Genomic DNA, 12500 nt, shown 5'->3' with positions numbered 1-12500 from the left:
GGCTGGGTGTAGCTCTCCATTGGGGAGGGTCAGCGATGAGGCTGGCCAAACACGTAGTCACGTCAAGAAGGAGAGGAAGCCAAGAACGTGCCGGGAGAGGCAGGTGGGGGTCAGACTTCAAGTCCATGCTAAGGTCTTTAGATACTTGAGGTTGGGGGTGGGGGTGCTGCTAGGGGCTTGCATGCTTCTTGGGCTGGCAGACCACTCCATCTGCCCTGATGTGCCTCCCTGGTCCCCAGGGACCTCAGAACAGCACGTCCGGATTCGCTTCGTCAAGAAGAAAAAGGTCATTATAAAGAAAAGAAAGAAGCTAACTAGACCCAGACCACTGGTGACTACCGGGCCTCCAGTGATCACCACCCCTGCGGGAGCCCTTGACCTCCCAGAGGAGAAGGAACCAGGTACTGCCCTTCCGGGGGGCCCTGCCCAAACTTGCAGCCCATGGGCCACATACTGACGTCACCTTTGGCCTCATGGGCAAAGGCATGGCCCCAGCTCGCCCAGCACATGGGCAAGCATAGGCTGGGCTTCCTACCTGCCCTGACCACTCTCTCTCTCTCTCTCTCTCTCTCTCTCTGGTCCTGTTTCACTGCTCTGTCCCTGCCCCAGGCTGCCCCCCTTTGGGCCTGGAGTCCCTGCGAGTTTCAGATAGCCAGCTCGAGGCATCCAGCAGCCAGTCCTTTGGTCTTGGACCACACCGGGGACGGCTCAACATCCAGGTCAGCAGTCCTGGGTCCAATTAGGGCAACCCCTAGGAACTTCTTCCCTGCACCTCCCCAGGCACCATCCTGGCCCACCCTATACTGTTCACCTGGGTCTGATGGCCATGTCCTGTGCCCACAGTCAGGCCTGGAGGATGGTGATCTCTATGATGGGGCCTGGTGTGCTGAGCCTCAGGATGCTGAGCCGTGGCTTCAGGTGGATGCCAGGCACCCCACCCGCTTCTCGGGCATCATCACACAGGGCAGGAACTCTGTCTGGAGGTGAGGCAGGCTAGCCCAGTCCAGGAAGTCACGGGCAGACTCGGGAGGGTTGGGGTGGGAGTCCTGAGGCCACGGAGGATCTCTCCCGACCTCTCCTGCCAGGTACGACTGGGTCACATCATACAAGGTCCAGTTCAGCAATGACAGCCGGACGTGGTGGGGGAGCAGGAACCGTAGCAGTGGGATGGATGCGGTGAGTGGTCCCATGGGGGCTGGGCCCCACTGTAGGGTACTAGGCTGGGCTGGGGCTCCTCTGAGGTCAAGGAACAGACGCCCACTCAGCATCCCAGGAGAAAGGGGGTTGTTGTCAAGCTGTGTGGCACCCACCAGGCAGCCTTGGGGCCAAGCTGCTTTGGAATATGCCTACCTCCTCCCCAGATACTTTCTCCACGGGGTGGGTCCGCTTCATGCTGTAGCTTCCTGCTGGAACACCCTTTCTGGTCGATGGGCCTCAGGCCCTTGCGCCACTTCTCACCTCCCCGCCCCTCTGGCTTTCCCATCTCACGGACCCCTTTTTATAGGGGCCTGGTCAGCTTTAGGACTGGCCGTTCCTGAGCGATGGGGCCATATTGGTCTAATAAGCTGCGACCCAGCCAGAAAGCATGGTTGCCTAGAGCGGCCTGTTGGCAGGGGGTAGGAGGGGTGGGCGGGTGGTCTGTGTTGGACAGAGAGTGCAGGTCTCCAGGCAAGCCCGCCAGGGTGGGTTTGGTGGTGAGCTCGGAGGCCTGAGCTCCTTCTCTGCTTCCGGGCCAGGCTGCTGGGGTTTGAGCAGTCCCATTAAAGGACTCGATGCCCCCAGGTATTTCCTGCCAATTCAGACCCAGAGACACCGGTGCTGAACCTCCTGCCTGAGCCCCAGGTGGCCCGCTTCATTCGCCTGCTGCCCCAGACCTGGCTCCAGGGAGGCGATTCCTGCCTCCGGGCAGAGATCCTGGCCTGCCCTGTCTCAGGTGGGCAGTCGGACAAGGGCTGGATGAGCAGGGTAAAAACCTCCGCCGTGGACTCCCCCTTGACCGTGAATTCATTCTCCACCAGATCCTAACGACCTATTCCCTAAGGCCGCTGCACTGGGATCCTCTGATCCTTTGGACTTCCGGCATCACAATTACAAGGCCATGAGGAAGGTCAGACGTGAACTCCTATGACCCAGGAGGGAGGAGCTGCCTAGCTCCGGTCCCCTTCCCACCAGGGCATAACCTGCTATGACTGTCCTCAGGTCCCCACTCCCCCTACTGTCTCATCCTTCTCGCCCGTTGACCCCTAAACTCTGTCCTGGTTTCCTTTGCTGTGGTATTTCCCTCATCCTAACCCTTCCTTCTGGTCTGCTATTGCTCTGGTCCTGTTCGGTGCCACGGTGCCCCATCTGTGTGGGCCACCGCTGGTTTTTGTGAGCCCTTCCATGGCCTCATGTGGTCTGACCCTTGGGTCTAATCCTCCCGTGCCCCATGCCGTGCTATGCTCTGCCCCCGCCCACCCCCCGCAGCTGATGAAGCAGGTGAACGAGCAGTGCCCCAACGTCACCCGCATCTACAGCATTGGGAAGAGCCACCAGGGCCTGAAGCTGTACGTGATGGAAATGTCGGACCACCCTGGCCAACATGAGCTGGGTACTGGCGGGTTCTGGGCAGGGAGAGGTAGGCACAGGGAAGGGTTGTGGGCGCGAGCCCATGTGGAGCCCCTGTGTTCCCAGGAGAGCCTGAGGTGCGCTATGTGGCCGGTATGCATGGGAATGAGGCCCTGGGGCGGGAGTTGCTCCTGCTTCTGATGCAGTACCTGTGCCGTGAGTTCCTGCGAGGGGACCCGCGGGTGACCCGGCTGCTCACCGAGACACGTATTCACCTGCTGCCCTCCATGAACCCTGATGGTTATGAGACTGCCTTTCGCCGGGTAGGCCGCCTGGCATGAGGGCCACCCCACTCCTTCTGCCCTGATGCCTGCTTGGCTTGAACAGGCCCCTTCCCTGGCAGGGCTCGGAGCTGGTAGGCTGGGCAGAGGGCCGCTGGAACCAGCAGGGCATTGACCTTAACCATAATTTTGCTGACCTCAACACACCGCTGTGGGAAGCAGAGGATGACGGGCTAGTGCCTGACACCGTCCCCAACCATCACCTGCCACTGCCCACTTACTACACCCTGCCCAACGCCACCGTGAGTCTTCTGGGGAAGTGGCGGAGGGTCGTCGGGGGGCTCTTGTCTCTGTCTCCCACCTCACCCCACCTGACCCTGTCTAGGTGGCTCCCGAAACGCGGGCAGTGATCGAGTGGATGGAGCGGATCCCCTTTGTGCTGAGCGCCAACCTCCACGGGGGTGAGCTCGTGGTGTCCTACCCGTTCGACATGACTCGGACCCCGTGGGCTGCCCGTGAACTCACGCCCACCCCGGATGATGCCGTATTCCGCTGGCTCAGCACCGTCTATGCTGGCACTAACCGGGCCATGCAGGACCCAGACCGCCGACCCTGCCACAGCCAAGACTTCTCCTTGCACGGCAACATCATCAACGGCGCTGACTGGCACACAGTCCCCGGGAGTATGTGCCTCAGGGTAGAGTTAGCCCTGGCCCCAGAACCCTGTCCCCGTGAGACAGTCTGCTCGGTCCACGTAGAGCAGCGGTGTTGACCATCCCTCCGGGAAGTGTCTCACAGAGGAGGGCTACCAGGCGGGCAGGGCTCCCTTCCCCCACTTAGGCTCCAGTATCCATGGCCACCCTAGGTATGAATGACTTCAGCTACCTGCACACCAACTGCTTTGAGGTCACCGTGGAGCTGTCCTGTGACAAGTTTCCTCACGAGAACGAGCTGCCCCAGGAGTGGGAGAACAACAAAGATGCCCTCCTCACCTACCTGGAGCAGGTTGGATCCGAATCCCCCCCCCGACCCTGGCCTGCCGTGGTCTGCTGTCCGTGTAGGGTTGCAGCTCCCACCAGGGGGGGGGCCTTCCAGGGTCCGACCGGACGTGCTGACTCACAGAGGCCTTGGGTCGCACTTGGTATCAGATTGACCTGGAGGGTTAGAGCACTGAAAGCACAGTCTGCCGGCAGGGCAGCATCAGACATCATTAGCCGGGAGGTGTAGACCGCACAGCAGTATAGACCCGGGTCCCCGGAGCTGTCCCAGAGCTGTCTTGGGAGAGCTGTTCTCAGAAAAGACCTATTATTCAAGTGCAGGGGGTGTCCTGGCATAGACGCGTCACATCCCACAGGAACTATATCCCTTGTAATGACTCTGTATGATTTCCAAAGGTTCCAAAATGACAAGCCCTATGTCAAGGGTCGCTGAACTTGGGGAAACCCAAAGATGAGCCTTCCTACCAGGTGTTTGTAGTTCTCCCAGTCCAGATGCATTTTATCCATCAGGAGTTTATTTTATTTTATTTTATTTTTATTATTTTTTTATTTTTATTTTATTTTATTTTTTTAACGTTTATTTATTTTTGAGACAGAGAGAGACAGAGCATGAACGGGGGAGGGACAGAGAGGGAGGGAGACACAGAATCGGAAGCAGGCTCCAGGCTCTGAGCCATCAGCCCAGAGCCCGACGCGGGGCTTGAACTCACGGACCGCGAGATGGTGACCTGAGCTGAAGTCGGATGCTTAACCGACTGAGCCACCCAGGCACCCCCTTTTTTTCTAAAAAAACATATATTTATTTTTGAGAGAGAGAGCATGCACGTGAGCAGTGGAAAGGCAGAAAGAGAGGGGGACAGAGGATCCAAAGTGGGCTCTGTGTTGAGAGCAGAGAGCCCGATGTGGGGCTCGAACGCAGGAACTGAGAACGTGACCTGAGCCGAAATTGGACGCTTAACCGACTGAGCCACCCAGGTGCCCCCATCAGGAGTTACTTTTACCAGGGTATTGCCACCTAGGAACATAGACATGCCATCTTCAAGCGTGCTGTGAACAGAGCTGGAAAATGAAGTGAAGGTCACACTTCATGCAGAAAGAAAAGGGTTTTGATAGCCTTTTCCCGCACAGGTGCGAGTGGGCATTGCAGGAGTTGTGCGGGACAAGGACACAGAACTCGGGATTGCCGATGCTGTCATTTCTGTGGACGGGATTAACCACGATGTAACGACAGGTGTGTCGGGGAGGGGATGGCGGAGGTGTGGGAGGCCTTTAGGCAGGGTCAGAGGCTGAGGATCACTGGATCCTGATCGTGACCTTCACTCTTGTCAGCATGGGGCGGGGATTACTGGCGCCTGCTGACCCCAGGGGACTATATGGTGACCGCCAGTGCTGAGGGCTATCACTCAGTGACGAGGAGCTGCCGGGTCACCTTTGAAGAGGGCCCAGTGCCCTGCAATTTCCACCTCACCAAGACTCCCAAACAAAGACTTCGAGAACTGCTCGCCTCCGGGGCCAAAGTGCCCCCAGACCTTCGGAGGCGTCTGGAGCGCCTGAGGGGGCAGAAGAATTAACACCTCCAGGTGAACAGCCCCAGAGCCTTGGGCAGGCTGGACCTGTCCAGAACTGAAAGCGGGAGGGACAGAGTTGGGGGAGAGGTGCTGAGGCTCATTAAAGCTACTTGGTACCTCAGGCAGCCTTCCTGCGGTCTCTGTGTCCCAGGTCCCGCCCCTGGGCCAGGCCTCGGCTTCCCCTCCTCCCCGATCCTAGTCCACACACGCTGGCAGGCTCTCATCAGATGACTTCTGGAGAAATGGTGTGGAAAGAGGATCCCGCCCGGGTTCTTGAACCTAGGGCTTGCCAGAGCAACTCCTCCATCAATCAGCTTCAGCAGGAACCATTGCAGTGCTCAGACCCAAGCATGCATGCAAGGCGTCAAGGATAAACAGTGCCCTCCCAGCCTCCCGGGGCTCACCGTCAAGAGAGGGGACGGTTTGGCACGCTGCGGGCCATGCTGTGGGAGCACAGACGGGATTACATACGTGGGTGTGAAATACGGCAGCGCAGTTCGGCAGGGACTCAAAAGGTCAAGGATGTAACGGATGGGAAGGTTCTCGGAGGTTAGATGGGAGGCGGTATGGGGTATGGACCGAGAGCTCCAAGGAGAGACAAGACGAGGAAGACAGAACCGCGGGGGACATTAGAATTTGCTCCACCAGCCCTCTTTGGGGGGTGTTGGTAAATGACAAGATTTGATCCGTTTCCTTCAGACTGAAGGGCAAATTATGTGTCAGTCTTGCGAGGGAAATAGCCTGCTTAGGTATTTTAAGCCGGAGGAACATTTAACGCTGGGCATTGGCTATAAAGGTTTTGGAAGAGCTGGATGAGAAAAAGAGAGAAAGGAGTTTTACCTGAAAATCAGGCCGCTTACCGTTTGCAGCCACTTTGCCATGATCACTTGTCATGGCTCGAGGCTGAAGCAGAATAGTTTCTTCCTTCCTTCCACTTTCTAGTCTCCAACCTCCAAAATCCACTGGCAAAATCTAACTGTAACTGGGGCGCCCGGCTGGCTTGGTCAGTGGAGCGTGCAACCCTTGATCTCGGGGTCGTGAGTTCCAGCCCCATGTTGGGCGTAGAGATTACTTAAAGAGATAAAATGTTCAGAAAAATCTAACTGTGCCCTAGCTTGCAAAGAAACCCACAAAATGTAGTTTCCAGGCCCCGGCCCCCCCGGCCCTGCAGTTCAGAGAAGAGCTTGTAAGGGGCAATTACTAACGTGTAGATTCAACACAATGACATCCATATAGCCTTCCGTTAGGCAAGCTGTGCCTTAGTGTGGGCTGTTGTATTGTCTCTGTTTCTAGAGCTGTTTCCGCCCCTCATATTTTCTTTTAACAAAATGCTTATTTATTTTTGAGAGAGAGAAAGAGAAAGCATGGGGGAGGGGCAGAGGGAGACAGATCTGGAACCGGTTCTGCAGTGTCGGCAGTGAGCCCGATACAGGGCTCCCAGCTCACAAACCGTGAGATCATGACCTGAGCCGAGGTCAGACACTTAGCTGCCTGAACCGCCCAGGTTTGGCACCCCAAGCCTCTCATAGTTTCAATCTCAGATCACCGGGAGGAATTCAGTGCCACAGGTCCCATCTCCCTGCTCCCCACCGCCAGCATCATCTTTTTCCCAAAACAAGAAGAGATGGTTTTTATTCGTCAAAGCTGAAGATACATAATGAAAAGTGCACTCAAGAGCCCAGCTTATTGGCTGAGTGGTTTACAAGACGGGACTCAACTCTAGACTGTAATAAACTCACTTCCAATGTAAAGATACACGCACCTCGAAAGTAAAAGGCTGAAAAAGAGGGATGCCTGGGTGGCTCAGTCGGTTAAGCGTCCAACTTTGGCTCAGGTCATGATCTCACAGTTTGTGGGTTCGAGCCCCGCCTTGGGCTCTGTGCTGACAGCTCAGACCCCTGGAGCCTGCTTCTGATTCTGTACCTCCCTCTCTCTCGCCCTCCCCACTTGCCCTGTGTGTGTCTCTCTCTCTCAAAAATAAACATTAAAAAAAATTTTTAAAAAGGTTGAAAGAGATACATTATGCAAACATTAATCAAAAGAAAGCAGGAGTGGCTATCTTTTTTTTTCCTAAAGATTTTATGTATTTATTTACATTTATTTATTTATTTATTTTGAGAGAGAGAAAGCACAAGTTGGGGAGGGGCAGAGAGAGAGAGAGAGGGAGGGAGGGAGGGAATCCCAAGCAGGATCTGCCCTGTCCATGCATAGCCTGAAACGGGGCTCGAACCCACCAACCGTGAGATCATGACCTGAGCCGAAGTCAAGACACTTAACTGACTGAGCCATCCAGGTGCCCCATGAAGATTTTATTTTTAATTTTTTTTTTTAACATTTATTTATTTTTGGGACAGAGAGAGACAGAGCATGAACGGGGGAGGGGCAGAGAGAGAGGGAGACACAGAATCGGAAACAGGCTCCAGGCTCTGAGCCATCAGCCCAGAGCCTGACGCGGGGCTTGAACTCACGGACCGCGAGATCGTGACCTGGCTGAAGTCGGACGCTTAACCGACTGCGCCACCCAGGCGCCCCGAAGATTTTATTTTTGAGTAATCTCTACACCCAACGTGGGGCTTGAACCCACAACCCCAGATCCAGCGTGCCCCGCCGACTGAGCCAGCCAGGTGCCGCGGGAGCGGCTCTCTTAACGTGAGCTAAAGTTGACTTCAGGACAAAGTGACCTTTCTATATGCATTTTAGATTTAGCGGTTCGGAGGGAGAAACAGAGCAGGTTCAGTGTTTTTTGTTTTGTTTTGGAAATTGGCTCTTGAGCATGAAAAGGGAAGCAGGCCTTGACGCCAAGATGACGTCTTGGCAAGAGACTAGAGGGATAGCAAGAGTGCCCTTCCCCTCCTCTCGGGACCCACTGAAGGTCACCTGATCTGGGAGTTGGGGAAAGGCAACTGGGCCCGATCTGGGTGGGGAGGGGAAAGGACAGGCCCAAGAGGACAGGCGGCTTGCACAGGCATCTGTCCCAACAACCTGGGGCCCTGGGTCAGCAGGGCCGGTGTGGACACTACCCATCACCTCTTAATGAGTGGCTGCTCTTGAGTCAACGGCCCCACTAGCCGTGGGTCCCGCTCTGCTACACAGTGCTGTGGGCGTCGTCTGACCTTCCTGTTTGTCAACAGCCCAGGACGCTCCCCCTCTTGAGACAGAGGGGGAGTCCTTGTCACCGGAGTAGTGGTACTCTGAAGGCCTGGCCCCTGTTCTCCAGGTGCTGGCGATGGGGATGGTGGAGGCCCTCAGCGTCGCATCCAGAACCTTCTCACCAGCCGGCACACCCATCCCTCGAGTGCAGGGCGTGTCGGCTACTGACATCTCGTAGCTTCTCTCGAGTACTGCTCTTAGCCAAACGGGAGCCTCTTGACACTGGGGTCACATGCTTTGGCAGCCTGTAGCCGGGGACTGACTGGCACGGAGCCATCAGAGCTATCTCCTTGCCACCGAGAGGGTCCAACGTGGTGGCCTTCAAGCCCCAGAGGTCCCCATTGGGATCGTGTCAGACTCCTGCTGAGACCACATTCTTAGCTCTTTCCCCTGCCCTCTTCTCCCCTCACTGCCTTTCTTCCAGAGAGCCCTTTCACCAGCAGCCACGTCCCCACTTTAGCTCTGTTTCAGGGGATCCCACCCAAGGGACTAGGCTTACGGCAAGTGCTGAGTAAACGGGGGGCTCTGATGGCAGGGTAGCCCCCCCCCCCAGTCTGGGTTTTGCTGAAGGCTTTCGAGGCCTTGCTGGGGTTCTTCCTCCCTCTCTGACAGGCCTCACTCTGCACATACACACACGGGCCCAGACAGCCCCTGTGACCCCCTCTTTCCTCAACTTCTGCTCCTGAACTGCTCCCCCAAGGAAGCAGGTGTGCAGGACTTCTGTCAACCTTGAGGCTTCATTATGAGCTTCCGGTCTTCGGGTGAGACCAAGAGAGGGGGGCGTCCCTGCCTCACTCAACAAGAGGGCAGCGAGGTGCCGGGCGGTCTCGGTAACTGTGCCCGGCCCAGCCCGACCCCGTCGGGCTCCGTGCTGCGGAATGGGCCGGGGCACCGTTGAGAGGCCTGCCAAGTTTGGGCCTCCTCGGCAGCCACCCCACCACATTCCACCCCGCGGCCACAGTTTGTCTTGGCAAGATGGCCTTCTGGGCCTGGCTCCCAGAAGGGCCTAGGGAGCAGCCCCAGACAAACCAGCTTTCACCACAGAAGCCGAAGCTTGAGTCCACGCCAGCCCCAGAGTGGCCGGGCCTTCCTCCACCCACCTGAAGGTAAACTTGGATTCTGGGCGTGTGGGCAGAAGCGTGGAGGGGAGCCAGGCTCCCAGGTGAGTGGAACCCCAAGAGGGCCATTAGGGACAGGGACCCAGGCCAGGCGGGGGGCTTTCCTGGACTCACAGGATGGCTGCCAGACTGTGGAGCGTCCCTTGGCCACAGTGCCAGATACACGGCCCTTCGCAGCCCTGCCACGGAGATGCGTCCACGCTTCCCCTCCCCCAGCGGCTCAGGAGCTTCCCCCAGCTCCGCCGGGAGCCCTGGCAGCCCTGTCCGCCTGCCTGAGGGGTGCACTGCACAGCCAGGGGTACATCAGAAGCCGCTTTCGTTCCCAGGCTGGCAGGGGATGGATGGGGAAGGAGAGGCTTTGAAGAAACAAGATGGCAGATTGCTGGGCCCCAAGGAACAACAGACCTGCTGAAGCATTTTTCCTTCCCCTTTTAAACACTTGGCTCCTACTCTCTCAAGGAATAAAATTACCTAAAGAATGTGCCCCCAAAATGGCCTTGTCTGTGTTATTGTCCTGGTGCGAAGCCTTTTCTGTATCTTTTGAGTCGGGAGATCTCTTCTATTCTGTCTCCAGTGGCGGGGGGTGGGGGTGTCTGTGCAGCAAGAACCCCCTTGGCAGTCCTCGCAGCTCTAAACCCAGAACCACGCCATCTGCCCAGGGCTGCCACTCCGCTCCCCTGCAAGCCCCCTGCTTGGCAAGGCAGGGAGATTTGGGCCCCTTTCCCTTTGGGGAGTAAGTGAAGGCAGGGTCTTCTGGAAAGACGGCCCACGAGTGCCCTTCTGCAATTCCAGTAAAGGGGACCCAAAGCCAGGAGTCCAGCTAGGGGGAGACAGGTTAGAGTTGAGGTAGAATGACTTAGGGAGACATTAATTTACATGTGTTCTTTTGTGTTTGCAGCCCTGCTCCCAGAAGGTAGCATGGCAGGGTGATGTACCCCGGCGGTTTGCAGGGCTCGGCATTTTGTTTCCCAGAAGCCTATCTTCCTGAGAAATGGGGGAGGTGAGGGCCAATGAGTGCCTTCTGGGAAGAGCAGTAGAGAGAGAGAGCAAGGAAAGGAGAGACAGATTGAGATTGAGACTGAAAGAGAGAGAGGGAGGGAGAGAGGTGAAAGGAGAGAGAGATTAAGATTGAGATTGAAAGAGAGAGGGAGGGAGGGAGATGAAAGGAGAGAGAGATTGAGATTGAGATCGAAAGAGAGAGAGAGAGAGAGAGAGAGGGATTGAGGAAAACAGGGGAGGGACTACCTATTAACAAATGGTATCTCCTGGGTAAAGGATGGGAGTTCACCATCCAACGCATTAAGTAGTTAATGCGATGGTTTAACATCACACATACAATGAATGCAATTCAGCACGTTAACAAAATAATGGAGAAAATCATGTGATGATCGCAAGATATGCAGAAAAGCATTTGATTAAATTAAATGATTTCAATAATTAAAAAAAATTTTAAAGCAAATTAGGAATAAAAGGATTATCTATAAAACCAAACATGATATTAATGATGAAAAGTCCAAGTTTGCCTTTTGAGGTCAGGAACCAAACAAAGATGTCCACTATTACTCCTTTTATTCAACAGTGAATTAAGGGTCCAACCAGTGCATTTAGGTAAGAAAAAGAAATAAGGACTGGAAATGAAGAAGTAAAACTGTCCTTTGTAGCTAAGAAAATCCAAGAAAATCTATGGATAAAGTATTACTAGATGTGAGTTAAGCAAGGTTGCTGGGTATAAGGTTATTATTCAAAAATCAATTGCATACACACAACAAACAGTGAAATTAAGAAAATATTATTTATAATAGCATAAAGTAATCAAATACCGAGGAATAAATGGAAGATGTGTAAGACAGAGGCCTATAAAATATTAAGAGGCGTTTTAAAAGAAATAACTGATGGAATATACAATATCCATAGATTGAAATACTCAGTATATCAAAGACATTAATTCCCCATTAACTGCTCTACAGATTTACAGATGCAATGCCAAGGAAAATTCAGCAGGTTTTTGAAATAGAAATTAATGAGCTGATTATAACATTAGTATGGAAATGCAAAGGACCAAGTGTGGCCAAGATAATCATGAAGAACTAAGCTGGACAATTTGCCATACTAGATATCAAAAGTTACTATAAATCTAACGTAATTAAGATAGTGTGGTATTGGTGTAAATATAAACAAAAAGACCAGTGGATCAGAATAGAGAATCCAGAACAGACCTATACATATATGGACATTTGATTCATGATAAATTCATTTGATTCATGCACCCACTGTGGTGCAGTGGGTAACAGTTGGTCATTTCAATAAATGGAGCTGAGCCAACTGAGCATCCATACAAAAACAATTAAACGGGACTCCTCGCTCATACCATGCATAAAAATATCCTCTTGATTTGGGGGTAGGTAAAGATTTCTTAAAAGGATACAAGAAGTGGGGGCACCTAGGTGGCTTAGTTGGTTGAGTGTCCAACTTTTTTTTTTTTTAATGTTTATTTATTTTGAGAGATGGGGAGGAGCAGAGAGAGAGAACCTCAAGCAGGCTCTGCACTGTCATTGCAGAGCCCCATCCAGGGCTCGATCCCTCGAACCATGAGATCATGATCTGAGCTGAAGTCAAGAGTTGGATGCTTAACTGACTGAGCCATCCATGTGCCCCAAGCACAGGACTCTAGATTTTGACTCAGATCATGATCTCACGTTTCCTGGGATCAAACCCTGAGTCAGGCTCCATGCTGAGTGTGGAGGCTGCTTAAGATTCTCTCCCTCTCTCTCTCTCTCTCTCTCCTTGTGCTCCTCCCCCTTTCATGTTTCTCTCTCTCTCAAAAAAAAAAAAAAAAAA

The 12500-nt window shown here is 54.1% G+C and overlaps 1 protein-coding gene across 1 annotated transcript in view; it reads left to right on the top strand.

Moving 5' to 3' along the window:
* CPXM1 (carboxypeptidase X, M14 family member 1) overlaps window positions 1-5515 on the top strand; it is a gene marked incomplete at its 5' end in the record, with an annotated part of 6677 nt that extends 1162 nt beyond the window's left edge. Inside the window, 13 exons of the mRNA XM_040446811.1 lie at window positions 240-401; window positions 610-719; window positions 844-983; window positions 1086-1176; window positions 1783-1933; window positions 2019-2107; window positions 2467-2590; window positions 2674-2870; window positions 2951-3130; window positions 3214-3511; window positions 3694-3833; window positions 4955-5057; window positions 5156-5515. Of these exons, the coding sequence (XP_040302745.1) occupies window positions 240-401; window positions 610-719; window positions 844-983; window positions 1086-1176; window positions 1783-1933; window positions 2019-2107; window positions 2467-2590; window positions 2674-2870; window positions 2951-3130; window positions 3214-3511; window positions 3694-3833; window positions 4955-5057; window positions 5156-5397 (2027 nt within the window). The remainder of the gene's footprint in view (window positions 1-239; window positions 402-609; window positions 720-843; window positions 984-1085; window positions 1177-1782; window positions 1934-2018; window positions 2108-2466; window positions 2591-2673; window positions 2871-2950; window positions 3131-3213; window positions 3512-3693; window positions 3834-4954; window positions 5058-5155) is intronic.
* Between the last annotated feature and the right edge of the window lie 6985 nt (window positions 5516-12500).

This window comes from Herpailurus yagouaroundi, unplaced genomic scaffold (genome assembly GCF_014898765.1).
Source record: "Herpailurus yagouaroundi ecotype Mexico unplaced genomic scaffold, PumYag 196, whole genome shotgun sequence".
NCBI classification, from domain to species: domain Eukaryota; kingdom Metazoa; phylum Chordata; class Mammalia; order Carnivora; family Felidae; genus Herpailurus; species Herpailurus yagouaroundi.
Note: the sequence above shows the minus strand (reverse complement) of the source record. Positions and strands in the feature narration are given on the sequence as shown.